This window comes from Mixophyes fleayi, chromosome 8 (assembly GCF_038048845.1).
Source record: "Mixophyes fleayi isolate aMixFle1 chromosome 8, aMixFle1.hap1, whole genome shotgun sequence".
NCBI classification, from domain to species: Eukaryota; Metazoa; Chordata; class Amphibia; order Anura; family Limnodynastidae; genus Mixophyes; species Mixophyes fleayi.
Genome location: NC_134409.1, coordinates 138,924,031 through 138,942,644, shown reverse-complemented (window position 1 = coordinate 138,942,644; position 18,614 = coordinate 138,924,031). Strand labels below are relative to the sequence as shown.

At 38.7% G+C, this 18,614-nt stretch overlaps 1 protein-coding gene across 1 annotated transcript in view; it reads left to right on the top strand.

The window, feature by feature from the left end:
* The window catches only part of LOC142100286 (uncharacterized), a 98,451-nt gene that overhangs the window by 64,708 nt on the left and 15,129 nt on the right, over positions 1–18,614 (top strand). The window contains exons 29-40 of the mRNA XM_075184214.1: positions 88–173; positions 294–332; positions 1,904–1,951; positions 2,585–2,843; positions 3,931–4,085; positions 9,348–9,407; positions 10,947–11,226; positions 13,136–13,296; positions 13,505–13,549; positions 13,939–13,986; positions 15,661–15,943; positions 18,082–18,236. Of these exons, the coding sequence (XP_075040315.1) occupies positions 88–173; positions 294–332; positions 1,904–1,951; positions 2,585–2,843; positions 3,931–4,085; positions 9,348–9,407; positions 10,947–11,226; positions 13,136–13,296; positions 13,505–13,549; positions 13,939–13,986; positions 15,661–15,943; positions 18,082–18,236 (1,619 nt within the window). The remainder of the gene's footprint in view (positions 1–87; positions 174–293; positions 333–1,903; positions 1,952–2,584; positions 2,844–3,930; positions 4,086–9,347; positions 9,408–10,946; positions 11,227–13,135; positions 13,297–13,504; positions 13,550–13,938; positions 13,987–15,660; positions 15,944–18,081; positions 18,237–18,614) is intronic.

Below are 18,614 nucleotides of genomic sequence, written 5' to 3'. Positions count from 1 at the left end.
TTTCAGACAGTGCCGATATCTGGCAGAAATTTGGTATGAACAAACTAATAGCTGTAAACATTGTTAATACTGTTTCATACTTTGCAGCGGACCAGATACGGATGATACGGACACAGATTATTCAGACTTTACAGAGCAGGGAGTTATATCTCCTGTACCACCACCCAAAACAGGTGATTTATATTGTTACCCAGAACAATATTATATAATATGCTATGAACCTATGTATAGCAAATCTCTAACACAATAAGAAATCTTGTGTTTTCATGCTAAAATGTCATCTACAATTACAGATGCCGCCCTCACAGTAGAGACAATTCCTGATATAGGAAGTGAGTATTTAAATTTAATATATATATTTTTAATTTATTTTATCATTATACTATAATGCACAGGTGCTGTTAATATTTGTATATAACATTTAATATAACAAACTCCTGTAAGTAATATATGTATAAATAGTTCTGCTGTTATGATTTCAGTGTTCATTAAGAAAATGTGCGTCTTATATTAATAACTCAACCTCCTTCTGTAACTGATTATGGATATTAGAAGTCAGCATTTATTTTTGTGCCCTATATAAAATGTATGGGCCTAAAGCCTCGTGCATTTAATAGGGTCACAATCTTTTTGGTTACTTCAAATATCCATATAATTTACAGTAGGGTGCACAGTGTTCAAAATATAACATTGATAGGGAGTGTAATTCACAATGTGAGGTATGAGAATACCATAAATAATTAAGCTATATGAATGAAGACAGAGTGGCAGTATTATAAAAAAAAAGTGAACTGATAAATTAAATGAATAAATTAAATGAAATCAAATAAATTAAGATAGTTGCTTGAAACGTGGAAGTACGGTGGCCTTTAGTAACCAAATAGGTGCAGTGTAACATATAGGCTCCCAGGTGTACAGTATTATATATTTTCTGACTTTAGATGTTATAATACTAGCACATATTTTAAATAATTACATAAGTAATGTTAATATGCATAGAAACTCCTGTATATGGTAATTCTGTATGTATAATTTACAGTAAGAAGTGCATTAACCTACATGTTACTGGAGCTCAGGGCAATGCATGTGTGTCAGGGGGGGAAAGGAGTTGACTGTGGCCTTGTGCTACAATAGTGCTAGGCATGACACCGGGAACTTAACCTGACGTGACCCAGGGTGCTAAGACGAATCATGTCCCCCAGTGTGACACGATTCCACCCCCATCATCATCATCATTTATTTATATAGCACCACTAATTCCGCAGCGCTGTACAGAGAACTCACTCACATCAGTCCCTGCCCCAATGGAGCTTACAGTCTAAATTCTCTAACACACACACACACACACACACAGACTAGGGTCAATTTGTTAGCAACAAATTAACCTACCAGTATGTTTTTGGAGCGTGGGAGGAAACCGGAGCACCCGGAGGAAACCCACGCAAACACGGGGAGAACATACAAACTCTTCACAGATAAGGCCATGGTTGGGAATTGAACTCATGACCCCAGAGCTGTAAGGCAGAAGTGCTAGCCACTGCGCCACCGTGCTGCCATCATGCCATGAACACAGTCTTTATACAAAATTACTATGTTTAAATGTTGGGCGATGTGTGTACATGCCTTGTGTTGACTTAAACTAAAATCCTTGGGATAAGATACAAAGCTGCTTTCTGGACATAACTGTATCCAACGCAGAAAGCAGAGCTGTGTCATATCCAAGAGCATCACAAATGACTCAAATATAGGTAAAAATATAAATGCAATTTACTGAATAACTTATACTTGTATGTTAAGCATAAAATATAAAAATAAATCAAATTAAGATTAATATTCTGCATAAATATATTTTGATTTCCATTTAAGCATTTAGTAGTATGACTTATTTTTGTTTGTATTACAGACCTTTGGGAGACTGAAATAAAAGTCATTCAAAAACGGTCAACTGCAGGTAATGCTTAAGGTTGTTTTCATTTATACATGAAAATGCTGGTGACACATTGGTCTTTCTATTAACAAAGAATGGTGCGATATAAATAACATCTCATAGCTTTATGGGCACCTTTAGCTAACAGGTCATTGTCTGCAGTTCTACAGGATAAACATGAACAATGTTTGCTTCACAATCCATGTCTGTATTATAATTCCATCCTTTTTTATTTAGTCCACAACTGACTGTAAGAAGATTTGCAAAGTGGTATTGTTACATTTTCTGGTGCATTATGGAGGAAATACAGCATGTGTTGCATTTTTAAGATATAACATAAATGTCTGACGTAAAAGTCCATTTTATTATAAACTGGACTTGTAAGAACTCCATAAGCATTGAAAAAAAATCATGTGGAATATAATAATTCTAATGGTGAGGGTGCAAAATAAGCTAAAAAGTAAAAAAACAAAACAAAAACTTAAGCATGAAATATTTGCACAATTGTATATTTTTTGATAATTTCAACAATTAGAACATTTGATACAATTTTAAATATGATGTTGTTTATACTGTTCCTATCCATAATTTTAAGCCCCTATAGTGTATATTGTGGATATTTATTAATAGATTGATAACATAAATATTATGCTTTAGCGTACAATGTGGCACCGAGTGGAAAAGCTTCTCAGTCCAGCACCAAAGGGAGAGCAGCAAACTATGCAACAGATGGTCAAATATCCTCTAAATGTGCCTCAACTGAAGTGGAATATGAACCATGGTGGACATTAGATTTACGCTTAAACCACATTATCTTCTCTGTGGCTGTTACAAACAGAAGAGATTGCTGTGCCCAGGATCTCAACGGAGCCGAAATTCACATAGGAAACAAAGAGGATTGGAGAGACAATCCCAGGTATATCGATGACATACAAACATAACCACAGGGGGCCTGATATATTTTATGCACCTATCCTTGAGTTCCGGATCCCTGAATACATCAAGGAGCGGATCTCAGGATACGTGAACTGTTGAATTTGGATGTAGGTCTGCTGTGCTCTCCTACACAAGACACTGCAGAATACGTCCAATACCTATGTGGGTTATACATTCTCAAAAGAACGCACAGGTAAATAAAAAAAATATAAAATTAATGGCACCTGGTAATAATAATAAATGCATTAATGATAAAACATTGGGGGGGGAGATTAGGTTTTTTTCCATGAAATACATTAATTAGAACGTTGTTAATGTCTACTGAACTCACAAATACATTTTACAGTTGCTCCTGATTGCAAAATCATTACAGGATGTATACGAGGCTGTCACCATTACTGATCGGGGCTTAGACTAGCCCCAGAGCTGTTGCAAGAGATATGGTAGAAAATTAAGTAACGATCACAGCCGTACAGCTTCATATGGACGTGGCTGTGTGCACTCCAGTTTGGCGCGCCCCATTCTTACATTGAGGGTGGCTAACCGCCCCTTCCCTGCCCACTGCACTCCCCAAAGTCAGAAGTTGTAGTAAGGGCTCCTTGCGCTCACTGCTGCACAAACATTGCTTGCATACGCGTTCGTACCTCTCTTTTTCACGGCTGTATCTGATCGGGGCATGCGCAGAGTGATTCTGCACACTATACGCTCACAATCAGCAGATATGTGCCCTAATGGATCAGGCCCGTGGAATTTGGGATGATTTTTCCTGTCAATAACATTCTTTATTGTTGTTGTCTATTGGAAAATAATGCTGATAACACTAACTGCTAATACTTACATTATACATGTGAAAAAAATAAAAAAATAGCATATATCTATTATAAAATTAAAAGCCAATGAATTTATTGAATTACCATATATAAATTCATATTATATATTGTCGGTACAATGGTCCCTATAAATAAATGGACATTAAGCACATAGTAGATAACAAGCCTTCTTTGTTCTGCATAAGTTAATTTTACTTCCTCTTATTATTTCCAACTTGTTTTCACATTGATTTATAGCTGTGGAAGTGTCTCTTCAATGGGTCTCGGGGAGACGTACTCTTTTACCTGCCAGGTTATGCCGGGACGTCTGCTGACTATTGCTGTACCAGGGAAGAATGTATCCCTGTCCTTGTGTGAAGTACAAGTGTTTGGCGTGCCTGAGGATACATCAAGTAAGGAACAGAGCAATTCTTTATAAACATGGGAATATGTGGGACTTAACTGAATTTGAAACCTAGATTACATGAATTATTAATTTATATTTGTATATTTTGATATAATTTTTAGTTATTATCATTTCAGGAATACAGAGATCAGAAAAAAATATTTAAATGAGCTCTAAGCATTTTTTGCGTTTCTTTAAGACATCTGTAATATATATGAATTATTGTGAATAAATATGTTTCATGTTGCCACAGCAATGCTTATGCAATATCAACCAACCTGTACTGGGAGTATCACTAGAGTAAATAAGATCATTATGAATACCTTTATCAAATTGTACTGCAGTCAGATTCAACAGGAATCTATATTTAATTTACACAATTTAGCTAGACAAACTGCACAAAAATAATTTTTAAATAAATAGATATTTTCAAAATAATTACGCAAAGAGCACTTGATTAGAGTACATTGGATTATTAAAATGATTTATATTTAACACTGAAATATCCAACTTGTAAAGTAGTAAAATAATATACAACAGTACAGTCAGTGTCCAAATATTTCTTTTTCATAACCTTTTTGTACATTTTTGTTATATTTTAATTAAATTTGTATACATTGTGATGTACCCCTACATACTAAATGTACGTGCATACCAATATGTTTGTGTCAGGCGCCGTCTCCGCAGCTCCGCTGGGTGCCAGAGACGGACGCCCTCTGCACGCAAGACATGGAATTGGGATGATCCTATGCTGCAAAATTCTGTGGTCTTCATTGAGAGATTCCGCAAGGTATTTGATGAACCCGGAAGAATTTCTTCAGCCGCCTCCGGTCTCCTAGGATTACGCCAAGGCTACCTCACAGAAGGACAATATGAGGTACAATTTTGGACTTTAGCAGCCGAGCTCTGATGGAACAACGAAGCTCTCACCGCTACCTTCTGGCAAGGTCTCAATGATCGTATTAAGGATGATTTTGCCTCTCTTGATCTTCCCTCCAATCTGGATGACCTCATATCCCTGTGTATTAAGGTGGATATCCGCCACAGGGAATGAGCTCTTCAACGGGACCGCACTTGTCAGCCGTTTTCTCGACTAGCACCTAACTTTATTCCTCCTACCCCCTCTGCAGAAGAACCTATGCAGATCAGCCATTCTCATCTGTCCCCAGAGGAACGTGAGAGACGAATGAAGAACCGCCTCTGTTTGTATTGCGGTGAATCAGGACATCTTCTCTCCGTTTGTCCCAAGAGGCCGGGAAACGCCACCTCCTAGGGGATAATAGGGAGGTCAACCTAGGACCCCAGTCCCTTTCTCCCTACCTTCGGAAGGAGTCTGAGTTTTTGATGCCAGTCACCTTGGTTTTCCCTAATGGTCCATTTGCTACCTGGGCCTTTGTGGACTCGGGGTCCGCAGGGAACTTCATCTCTTCCAAGCTAGTGAAGGAACTCTGTCTGGATACCATACCTTTGGCTCAACATTTGATGCTCAATGCTGTTGATGGAAATAGAGTCTCTAATGGCTCAATCTCTCTCTCTACTTCTCCACTCCAGGTGGAGATAGGAGCGCTTCACTCCAAAAGCATAAGTTTCTTTGTTCTACCCCAATCCATTAACCCTATCATCCTGGGGCTACCCTGGCTGAAACTCCATTCTCCACAATTCAACTGGCAGCGATCTCAAGTTATCCACTGGGGTTCATCCTGCAATACGAGATGTCTGAGATCTGTTTCCCCCTTTAAAACCCAATCTGGCCTGTCTTTGTACATTTTCCCTGGTGGGCCTTCCTAAAGCCTACGCTGGTTTCGCAGATGTTTTCTCTAAAATCGCTTCCGAGATCCTTCCTCCTTAATCGGCCTTGGGATTGCCCCATCGACCTCATCCCTGGAAAGAGTATTCCTAGAGGCAGGGTATACCCGCTGTCCTTGCCTGAGACACAAGCCATGTCCAAATATGTTTCTGAAAACCTTATGAAGGGTTTCATTAGGAAATCATCTTCCCCAGCAGGCGCAGTCTTCTTTTTTGTTAAGAAGAAGGACGGCTCTCTCAGACTGTGCATTGATTACAGGAGATTAAACGCCATCACGATTAAAAACCGCTACCCTCTTCCCCTAATTTCGGAACTTTTTGATCGCATTCGTGGGGCACAAATTTTTACCAAATTGGACCTAAGCGGGGCCTATAATCTTATTAGAATTCGCAAAGGAGACGAGTGGAAAACCGCATTCAATACCAGAGACGGCCACTATGAATACCTGGTGATGCCGTTTGGGCTCTGTAACGCTCCAGCTGTCTTTCAGGATTTTGTGAATGAAATATTTAGAGATTTACTCTACCAATCAGTGGTTATATATTTGGATGATATTCTAATCTTTTCACAAGACTTGTCTACTCATCTTCTGCATGTCAAAGAGGTACTTTCTCCTTTACGTTCTAATCTCCTATTCTGTAAACTCGAGAAATATCTCTTCCATTGCTCTCAAGTACCCTTCCTGGGATATATAGTCTCTAGCTCCGGCCTCCGGATGGATCCAAGCAACTTGCAAGCTATTCATAATTGGCCTCAACCTTCCGGTCTCAAGGCTACTCAGCGTTTTATTGGCTTTACGAATTATTATCGCCAATTCATTAAGGGATTTTCTACATTAATCTCTCCTATTACTCTCCTCACTCGGAAGGGTGGCCAATCTAATTCTTGGCCACCGGAGGCAGTACGAGCATTTCTAGCCATTAAGGAGGCCTTCATGTCTACACCCGTATTATCTCAACCCGATCAAAATAAACCGTTTTTCTTAGAGGTCGATGCATCCTCCGTTGGGATTGGAGCAGTACTGTCCCAAAAGAAACCTGCAAGCCTCCTTGTTCCTTGTGGTTTTCTTTCCTGCCAGTGAAGCCAACTACGGGATTGGGGATAAGGAACTTCTCGCCATCAAGACCGCCCTAGAGGAATGGCGCTATCTGTTGGAGGGGGCGCGCTTTCCCATCACAGTGTATACTGATCATAAAAATCTCACCTACTTGCAATCTGCACAATGTCTGAACCCTCGGCAGGCTGGCTGGTCGCAATTTTTAACAGATTCCAGATGATATTACTCTTTCGGCCCTGTACCAAGAACCTGCGTGCTGACGCATTATCCCGAGCATTTGATTTCTCTGATACCGCGTCACCCATGGTTGCCAAACCTATCCTCAATCCCTCCACAATTCTAGCTTTGACCAATTCTTCCTTCAAGACTCCTCCTCCTGGTCATTCCTTTGTGTAAGAACATCTGCGCATCAAACTCCTGAGATGGGCTCACAACGCCAAATTTGCTGGTCATGCTGGGGTTAAGAAGACAGTTGCCCTCCTATCTCGCTTATACTGGTGGCCTTCTTTATCCTCGGACGTCCAGAAATACATCCATTTCTAAGGTGTTACTGTTCGGATCAGCAATCTTCCTCGAGTGAACTTTTACCCTGGGCAGAGTTTACCCATAATAACCACCAATACGAGTCTACGGGTAACTCTCCCTTTTTTACCATCTACGGGAGACATCCTATTCTCCCCACTTTCTCCGATCTATCTGGTTCCTCTGTACCTGCCGCACAAGACTTGGTCCGCAACTTTTCCCAAATCTGGTCCCAAGTACGTTCCAGGTTACTACTGTCTTCAAATCATTACAAACACTTTTCTGATTGTCACAGAAGAAACCTCCTAAAGCTTCGGGTAGGAGATAAAGTGTGGTTAGCTACCCGCAACCTTAGACTCAAGGTTCCCACTATGAAACTGGCTCCACGCTATATTGGGCCTTTTTCCATCTCTCATGTGATTAATCCAGTCACCTACAGACTTCATCTACCAGCTTCCCTTCGGATTTATAATACGTTCCATATATCTCTGCTTAAACCACTCATTCTCAACGAATTTTCCAGCAAATCCTCTCCACCTCCTCCAGTCAGGACCATTCGTGGTGAAGAATTCCTAGTTGAACGCATTTTAGAATCTCGCATCTCGAGAGGTAAATGCCAATTTCTAATCCATTGGAAAGGCTATGGCCCAGAAGAAAGATCTTGGGTCTATGAAGAGGATATTCATGCTCCACATCTGCTGGCAAAATTTCTGCAAGATTCTTGCACCACCCACAAGAGAGAGGGGGAGGATACTGTCAGGCGCCGTCTCCGCACCTCCGCTGGGTGTCAGAGACGGACGCCCTCTGCACACAAGACACGTCCCGTTGCTAGGCAACGGGACGAGATCACATGACCGCGGCGCTTGTGCATGCGCGATGCGCCGCTTCGGTTGCTAGGCAACCCAGACGCTTCGCTGCGATCAGCTGAGACTGATCGCCGGAACTTCCTCCCTCTAGGGCTTCCTGTCTGCCCATATTTAAATTTCACACTGGCACCCTATTGGTGCCAGAGTATTGGTTCTATCCAGCTCCAGCATTTGTAGTATTACTATTGTCCTGATCTCCTGTATATAGACTCCTTGGCTTGTTTGACCTCTCTCCCGGATCTCCCTTGTACTTCGCTGCCCGCACTGGTATTGACCTTTGGACCGTCCCTGACTACTCTTGTCTTCTCTCCGTGGTACCTCGCTTCCTTGCTTTCGACTCGGCCTGTCTGACTACCCTATTCGCTGCACTGTTGACACATGGCACGCAGCAAAGCCCAAAGCTCCTTGCGGGGGTCCCTGGTGAACACCGGTCGTGTGTTAGACTCCGCGCCTCTCAGGTTAGTAGCACAAATACCAGTCAGTGATATTCTCAATGAAAAGCGTGACAGTTTGGCATGCTATTTCCTGAAGATGTAAGAATCAAATAAAAAATAAATATTAACAGTAGTTTACTCTTCCTTTGTGAATGTTTATGTATATGGCTGCTAAATTTCTAAAATTCTACATGAAAAGTTGAATGAAATTGAAAGCTATAATTATTGCCGTACTTCAATATTCAAGTTAAGAAATAATTTGTTAAATGGATCAATAAACATTGAATTTGAGATCTAAATGCTGAATGTCTCTAAATTTCTTATTAAATGAAACCAAAAATATAGGCCAGATACTTCATTGATTGTGGGATCATTTAAATAATTTGTAGCATAATTTAATTATCCTCTTATTAATCCAATTAGTAAATGCAAACTCCCTTATTTTGATCACTTGAACAAAGGGTCTATCAGTAAAGAACGCTCTAATAAACAGTTTAATTATAGCAATAATAAAAAAAATGACATTGCTGCAACTGTCACTATCAGAATGGAAGATGAAACAATAACCTTCCTTTATTTTCAGAACCTGTAGAAAATGAAATGTGGGAAACAAGTAAAAAACTACAGGATTTCAACCACGGAGGTAAAGTCAATTTTGATTTTGATTTAGAAATTAAATGAAAAATATGGAGATTTTTCTGAAAAATGTCTTGAAATAATTGTAAATATGTAACAGTGTAAGCTTACCAATATTATACTAAATAAACATTGCAAAGCCTAGCCAGATGCCCCTGGGCCCAAGGTAAAATATTATTATTGTCATTGATTTGTACAGTGCTCTGCAACTCTAACAGTGGTGAAAACAGGGAATACATAAAACAAAGACAAACAAGGGTAATAAAATAAATGCAAATATGAATGCGAAAGGCCCTTAAAACGGGACAATGGCACAGCTAAAATAAGTGTCAAGTTGCAAACTAGGTAAGAAAAGGGTGTATTTTTGCATCACTCTGAGAGTAGAGATTGTGGTGTTATTGATGGTGAAGGAGATTTGAGTGGACTTGGTGGCTATGGGAGGAGGGGTAGATAGATGATATCCTCTGTTTTGGATAGACGGAGCTTTAAGTAGCATTGGGACATCCATGTGGAGATATTTCCATAGACACAGTTGCTTACACGTAATAGTACTAAAGGGTCAATAGTGAGAAGATTAGTGGGCCAAGAACAGACAATAGCTGTACGTTTGTGATTTCAATATAACTTAAGGACTTTGTATAGAAGCAGCTAGTTACATAGGGCACTGTATGTGCTACTGTCATTTTTTAAAACGATTTTCTTTTCTGTATGGTATATACATATATATATAGTGTAATAAGTGGGATTTAAATTGTGGAAATGAAGAAAATGTGTAACGCTATTGCACTCGCGTGCTATAGTTAGACGGTAAAGGGCAACCTTCAGCCTGTGTATCTGTCCCCACACAGTAGGTTTATCACCAGTGTGCCCTCTCCAGGGACTGTAAAATAATTACTGTAGTGGGCATGGAGTATGCCAGGCTTCCTTCAGGTAGTATGCAAAGAAATAAGAAGTAGGGGGGGGGGGGGGGCATTTCAATGTTGTTTAATCATATAAAACAGATAGAAATAAGTGAGGGGACATAAGAGTATTAGTCCTGGTTCAGGAGTTTAATGAACTTACATTCAAAACTTGCCCAGATGCTTACTAGTGACCTGATGGTGAAATACATCACTATACATCAGTATACTAATATGAAATATGGTCTATTTGTGAAAACACAATAACACATCCCGTGACTCCCCCAGCCACTGTATCATTTACTTTTTGAAATATTTTGAAACCTTTTAAAAGGCCTCTCTTCCCCACACCTGGGTGCCCTATGCTATCAATCTAAACGCTTAGTCTCCTGAATAAGGTAAGAGATACAAAACAATACAACCAGTCTTAACGCAACAAAGGAGAATATAAACATAGTTCATGTACACTTATTTCCCATTAGTAAAAGTGATCATTCAGATCTGTGCACAACATTTCATTCACCTTGTATTGTATCCTTTCTTAAAGGTACCATTTAGAGGGAAACATCTTTCTCTGCATATTGTACTATACTGTTGTCTTCCTATGCAAAAATAAAATCTGAATGTTTTTAATGTACACTTTTCAGCTCCCAATGTGGCTCAGCAAAGTATTGCATTTCAGTCCAGTGATCATCATCCTCCTCATTGTCCAGCTAAATATGCAAATGATGGTTCTCTAGCAAACCACCTGGAAAGCTGCACCCTTACTAAATTCGAGGTCGAACCTTGGTGGACTCTAGACCTGAAATCAACAATGAAGATAATCTCTATCGCTGTTACCAACCGAGGTGATTGCTGTGGGTTCAAACTAAAAGGAGCAGAGATCCGTGTCGGAAACTCTAAAGAGAATGTAAAAAGTAATCTAAGGTAATAGTTTTTTGGATATAAATAAATTATGTGTTTAATAAACTCACAGATAGATACATTTTATATAGCTACACCCAGATAGATTAATTTCAGTATTTCAACAATTGGGCATTTTAGTTCTTGAGTGGTGTGTGAGTGTGCACTCGAGCACAGACATCAGGAGTTTCTCTGTTTAAGCCCACTCAGATAATTCTCTGGTGGTTTTTGGTTGATTTAGAGTTTGTTGTTCTGGAGTATTATTCTGCCTGACTCCCCCATACTGTCAATGGCTTGTTCTTGGCCCTGATTGGTTGCTTGCATCCCCGACCCCAGTTTGAAATACATTCCTGAACCATTTTTGGCCTATAAATTAATCATGATTCCTGTCTTGTTCTTTTTTATATTCAGCTGTTCTCTAATGAGGTCAGTTCTGAAGACCACAAGCTGTGGGGTCCCCACAGTAAAGTCCAGCACTCCCTTGCAAGGTTTACATCCTAGACAATGTGTTTATAATTTCCCTAGGTTTATAAATAGTTAAGAAGCTACGGAAAAAACAAAACAACCAGAAGTGTCTGACAATTTAACATCACAATGGGAAAAAAATCCACCCTGACCTCAGACATGGCAATGAAGTTATAGCCCTGGATAAATCACCCCCACTGTTTAATTAGTTCATTGTATTTATCGGTAACATTCCTTGTAATTATGTATTTATATTACCATGTTACCAGTTTCTACGGCAATAGGAAAAGGTAGAGAAAATGTCATCCATATAGTTATGGGTGTAAAAAGATTGTCAGACAAATCTTTGTATTGTACTTGAATATATTTGCAGACATTAATTAGTTCACCTCTAAGGCACTTTTTTTTCTAATGTAAAAAAGTCAAGATCTTCAAAAATGTCTGTGATCTGATGTCTATCTTTTATACAGGTGACCAAAGTTGTACCACATATTTAAGATGCGGTCTAAAAAGTGATTTATAAAATGGTAAAATTATGTTGGCTTTTCGTGAATGTCTGCCAAACTTTATGCATCACACGATGTTATTAGCTTTTGCAGCAGCTACCTGACATTGGGCGCTACTACTGAGCATATTATCTACTAGTACACCGTTCCACCTCAGATCTCCTCAATTGAATCCCATTTAATGTGCAATTAGCAGAGTTGTTACTATGACCTAAATGTATTACCTTACATTTTTTTACATTGAAACTATCATTTTATTTGCCTAATTTGTCATTTAGTACAAGTCTTTCTCTGTTGGTGTAATGTATTGGTGTAACGATCTGCTCTGTGTTAATAACCTTACAAAGCTTTGTGTGGATATCTTAAACCTCCCCCGACTTTCTACAAGATCATTCATACAGACAATTTAAAGGACAGGGCCCAGTACTGATCCCTAATGCACCCATTAACAACTTAATTACTGTTATCCATCCTGCTCTTCCATGTCACTACTCCCTTCTACTCCTGCTCCTCAGGGGTAGGCAGGCAAATTTTCTCCAGCCATGTACCAATAAGTGGGAAGACCTCCCACCGCTCTGATTGGTTAATGGTCAGCGCCATTCACAAAACAGCATGAATTGTCTCCTGGGTAAGGCAAAAACCTGACATTCCCAGTAATTATGCAACGACACACTGCGTGGCTGTGCCGGTTGTTATAAGTGAACTTCCCTGACATTGGCGCATTTCATGATTGTACATATTCAACATGAGTCATGTGACACCAGTGACATAATTAAGCCCAGACTATTACTCATGAAATCAATAATCTCTGGATATAAGGATATAATGTACAAGCGTTTTTACATGTATATATGTCATGTGTTTTATAAAATCACTCTGTAACAAAAAGGTGATCGTATATCAGATTTAATATATATATATATATATATATATATAGATACATTGATAAATCTCTATTCCAGGTGTGCTATTATCTCCAGCATAGACAATGGAAAAACACTTTCAGTTAACTGCTATGGGATGGAGGGACAATATGTAACTATAATTATCCCAGGTCGTAAAGAATTCCTCACGTTGTGTGAAGTTCAAGTCTTTGCTCTTCCATGTGACAAGCAAAATGCAGGTAAATTACTGTATTTCCCCATGTATAAGGCGCTCCCATGTATAAGACGCACCTTAATTTTGGCCCCGAAATTTGAAGAAAAAAAAATATTACGGTAGCTATCAAAAAGGGCAGGGATTGTGTACATTAGTTATAATACTAGACGACCTTAAGTATATTTAAAGGAAGGAATATTTAGTTGCCAATACATATGTTTGTTTTCTTCCAGGCATAGAGACGTCCACAAACCCACAGGTGACCAATGAACCTAAAGGCACGTATATGTTTAATGTATCATCCACAGATAATTTCTGTAAGAACATGTCTATTGAACCTTAGCTTTATCCATGTCTAACACTAATGCTACATCACTTAAATAATAGCCACACTGACACTTTATAGCTACAGCACAGTATTGATTATACATAGAAAGTAACGAAATAAAAACAGCATCACAACACAATCATTCATTAAAATTTCACATTATTTTCTACAATAAATTTAAAATTCAGTCAAAAATTATTTATTTTTTTCCACCCAAAAGTAAAATAAATATAGCAATAAAACCAATGTGTATACTTTTTCAAACCAAAGGCATGAAAACATGTAGGACTGTAAAAAAATATGTTTATAAAATATATTTTTTAAATAAATGTTCCACAGATAAAGAGAATACTGAACTTGAAAACACACGGAAAACGCTAAATGCAGGTACAGTATGTTTTTGCAAACTGTCTTACTATTATAATTGTTAAGGGGGCAGTAGTTACCTGTTTTAAAACTTTTAAAAACTCTGTCACATATTAAACACTACACCAATAATAAAAGGCTTGCCCTCAGACTGTATTTGGGCTTATGTTTTCATGACAAATAATGGGAAAAAAGCAATCACATTATTTTAAAATATTTATGACATATTCACATCAAAACCTTGAGCATGGCTTTCACAGCATTTTGAACCTTTTGCAGCTTTTAAATAGGTTTTCTTTGTTGTTTTTGTAACTAATATATACATCCAGTATAAATATATTTTTTAAAAAAGCTGAGCTGCATGCATTTTTTAAAGGATGCAGTGTCAACAATTTGGAAAGCCGTAGTGGCAATGAGCTAATAATGTCAACTCAGGATTGCATATGGGTAGTAGAGTGTCAGGAAGTCAGGATTGCAGACAGGTAGCAGGATGCCAGGAACTCAGGATTGCATGCGAGTAGCAGAGTGTCAGGAACTCAGGATTGCATACTGATAACAGGGTGCTAGGATCTCAGGATTGCACACTTAGCACCAGAGTGCCAGGAACTGAGAATACCAGGAACAGCACTAAATCACCAGAACTACAACAGTAGAACAGTATAAACAATGACCTGGCTACCATGATTGCAGTGAGAATCGAATTGGGAAATGCAACAAGATTGATTAACTACTGCATAGCTGCACAACAGCACCTCTGGTTAGAGTGTGATATCACAACTACAAAGTCCACACTCAGCAGGCACCAAAGAATCAAACCCTCACAGTACCCCACAACCTGCCATGGCCATTTCTGGGGGGTTTGGAATGGAAAACAAAGATTGAGGTGTTAGAACATAGGTACTATAAGTAAATAGAGTGCAGACACTATGTATTAAAGAAAAATGTAACTGAGGAAAAGCAGAATGAGGTATAAGCAAGTCAGCAAACTGGGTGGATGTACGTTTGTGTGGAGAAGGAACGATGGGCATTGTCAAAGCCCGTCAGAGATAGCAGAATCACTGGAGCATCCAACGGAACTGATGCCATTGACATCGCTGCACAGATTAAGATCCCAGCGAAAGGGGTAGAAAAATACTGTGTGACTCCTGTGGTCTAGAGGCGGGCACTGCTGGATCAGAACAGACTCTATTGAATCTGTAAGCGGTTGGGAATTTAGACTGTTAGCTAGAACCGGGCAAGGACTGATGTGAATTATTACATGTTCTCTGTACAGCACTCCATAAAAGGATTGGCAATATTATTGGCACTATATAAATACATGATAATATATAATTAATAATAAATACTTAATACATAAATTTTATTTTTTTTGCAATTTTGATTTATTATTCAACATTAAATGTATTAATAAATAAAAATCATGTGATATTTTCATCTCATCAGTCAGGTATGCAGCACTTTTATTGAGTCTCACAGCTAAATGCATTACCATCTGGGATTTCTATCCCCTTCAATGAGCCGCTTTATTGAAACCAATATAGAAGTGAATGCTGGCAGCAATATTTTAAAACAAATTTGATTGAATACAGTACATTTTATCTATACCAGTGCAATGTAGTTATTTTTATTGAAGATATGTTTCTGATACACTGGATCTATTTCTTGTGATGTTGATGGAGTTGCCTTATATTTCAGGTGCAGTACATAAAATTCAACACTACAATGTATCTCAGTCAAGCACACATGGCAAAGGATTGGCAAAGAACGCTATTGATGGGTCATTAGCTCACCAGGATCCTCAATCACAATGTGCTGTGACTGAAGAACAATATGAACCATGGTGGACGGTGGGATTAAATTACAAATACAAAATCCACTCTGTTGCTTTGACCAACAGAGGTGACTGCTGCTCTTCCGGTCTTGATGGTGCCGAGATTCGTGTAGGAGACGATGCCTCCGACTGGAAGAATTATACCATGTAAGAAAATGAGTACTAGTAGTATGGTCACTTGATGAAATGTATGCAGTGTGTATTTGGAATATTTAAAGGGAAACTTTTGTAATAAAAGATATAATTGATTATAACATTTTATTTAATTATAAAAAAAATATTTATTAATTACACTTATTGCTTTATTCACATGTATTAAGTGTGTAAAGGAAAAAGATATATTAAGTTGGTCATAGTGTAAATTTCTAGAGTAACTCTTCCTCTGCACATAAAATTATGCTGTTTTTATTTAATAAATTAAATAAAAATTTGTTTGTAAGACTTTGTTTTTAAATAAGGAAAGAATATATGTGTGATGACATTTTCTATCCTCCCTAAAAGACAGTGCCAGCAATAAGAAAGCTCAGGATTAATCTCCTCCCTCTTATTTGCATACTGAAGCCATTGGCATTAGCTTGGAATTTCCTGCCGCAAAGGGAAGAGATGGGTAAAAAGGATAATTTAGTATAAAAATAAATCTGTTTTAGTAAATGTTTTATACACAGCCCCAAACTGCACAGACATCAGTTTCCGCATGGATCCAAAATAGCCAGCAATGCAGCACCAAATCTGACCACAATCTGTAGCTATGTTTAGGCATTTATGATTTTTATTGCTTTGTCCGCGTTTGACATTGGTCAATATGGCTACCGACAAGAGTGTTCACATTGGACACAAATCTGTTTCATACACAGGAAACAGTCTGGGCAGCTATTAAGATTAAGTGGAGTATTATACCACTTTCACACTGCCGCCCTGGAAATATCCTGGGATTATTGCCGGGGGACAGTGCAGGACACCCAGGCAAGTACCCAACTAGACCATGTTCACACTGAACAGGGGTCTGCCCACATCTCCATGGCAACATCTCAAGAAGAGCTCTGATTGGCTCCTCTTGTGGTGATGATTTTTTTTTTTTTTACAAAAGTTGTTCAATGAGACCCGGATTGAAAAACCCGGTTCTCACCACACTGGTGGCCCCCCGGGTCGGATTCGTGAATAACCCTCCTAAAGACCCGGTAGATGCCCCAGGACCCATTCACAATGAGCCTAGACCTGGGTCATTGGGGCTTGCTGCGGCAAAAATCTGGGTCTTTTAGGCAGTGAGAATGGGGTATTAATCAGTCCGTGCTGCCTACTATCTTGCTTTCGATAGACAAAGCAGAGGCACAGTGTAGACACAATCTCCAGCATTCATTGATCCCTATAATGGTCAGCACATTCATACAGGTTAGTTTACATGATGCAGGATTGACATAGATGTGACAGGATAGATTCTCTTTTCTTCTGTATGTGTCCACATTGTGCTACGTGAAACAACCAGATGCTGGTGTTTATCCTGTCTCTCTTCTATGACTATTGCAAAATGGAATACTGCATGGAAAGTTTAACACCCCCCTTGTGTACTAACCGTTAGACCAATTCCCTAACGTAGCTGACTATTATGACATATTGGGGGATATAATAGTGAAAAGGAACACAGAGCAGCCAACCAGCTGCTAACTCATGCAGCTTTGAGGTACCAAATCACCAAAAATTGATGGTAAAGTGCACCGGATTACAACCATCGCACAAAGCACCATTTGATACATTTACCCTGGGGGTAAACCGTAAATGTATTAATCTGCGGGTTCTTCAACACCCGCGAGTTCGGCGTCTTCGGCGCTTAAATTTAAAGTGGCGCTGACTTGTAAAGGGAAACTTCCCTTTACAATGCAGAGCCGTTTTAAATTTAAGCGCCGAACTCGCAGGTGTTGAAGAACCCGCAGGTTAATACATTTACCCCCTGGTCTTCAACGGCCACACTGATGTATCACCTGGGAAATATGTTACATTGAAATATACAATAAACTTAACAAAAATATTCGCAAATCTTACTTTAAAAGTGGCAACATCTACAACTTCCCTACATCGCAGACAGAAAAATAAAAGAAATGTCCATCACATTTTTGTATAATATTTGAAAATATTTTAAGATTTTTAAATAAAAGGAACAATTATGTATTGATGAATTATAATTAACAGATGTACATAATTGTCTCTATAATCCATTGACTACATGTAATACGCATGATATAAAGAGTTTTACATTTTCTGATAAAACTATCATTTTATTTTGAATCTAGCTGTGGTACAGTCTCCTCAATTGGACTTGGTGAAACATTTTCATTCAAATGTAACTGGATGGAAGGAAGATTTATCACCATTGTTATTCCAGACAGGAACGCATCTCTTACATTTTGTGAAGTACAGGTGTTTGGACGAAGAGTTTCAGCAACAAGTAAGTTCACAGACTTTTATCAGGGCTGGAGTTAGTAACAAGGCAAACTATGCCTGTGCTTAGAGGCAACAGAGGTTAAAAGGCAGCTCCTCCCCTGCACAGTGTTTATGTCAACATTTCTTTCATTATAAAAGAAAAATTATTCGAGGAATGATAAAAGATCAGCTGACTCAAGATGATCTGATGTGGGGTGTTACTGTGTAGGATAGGGGCACTATAATTAAGCAATAGGCTTTAAAAACATGAACCTTTAAGCTAGTTTTAGATCATATCACACAGATCGTTAATCTGGACCTCTAAGTGTCTAAGAATAGAATTTATATCTGGTTTCAGTGAATATTCCATGTTTTTGCTATATATTGTACATGTTTAAAATAG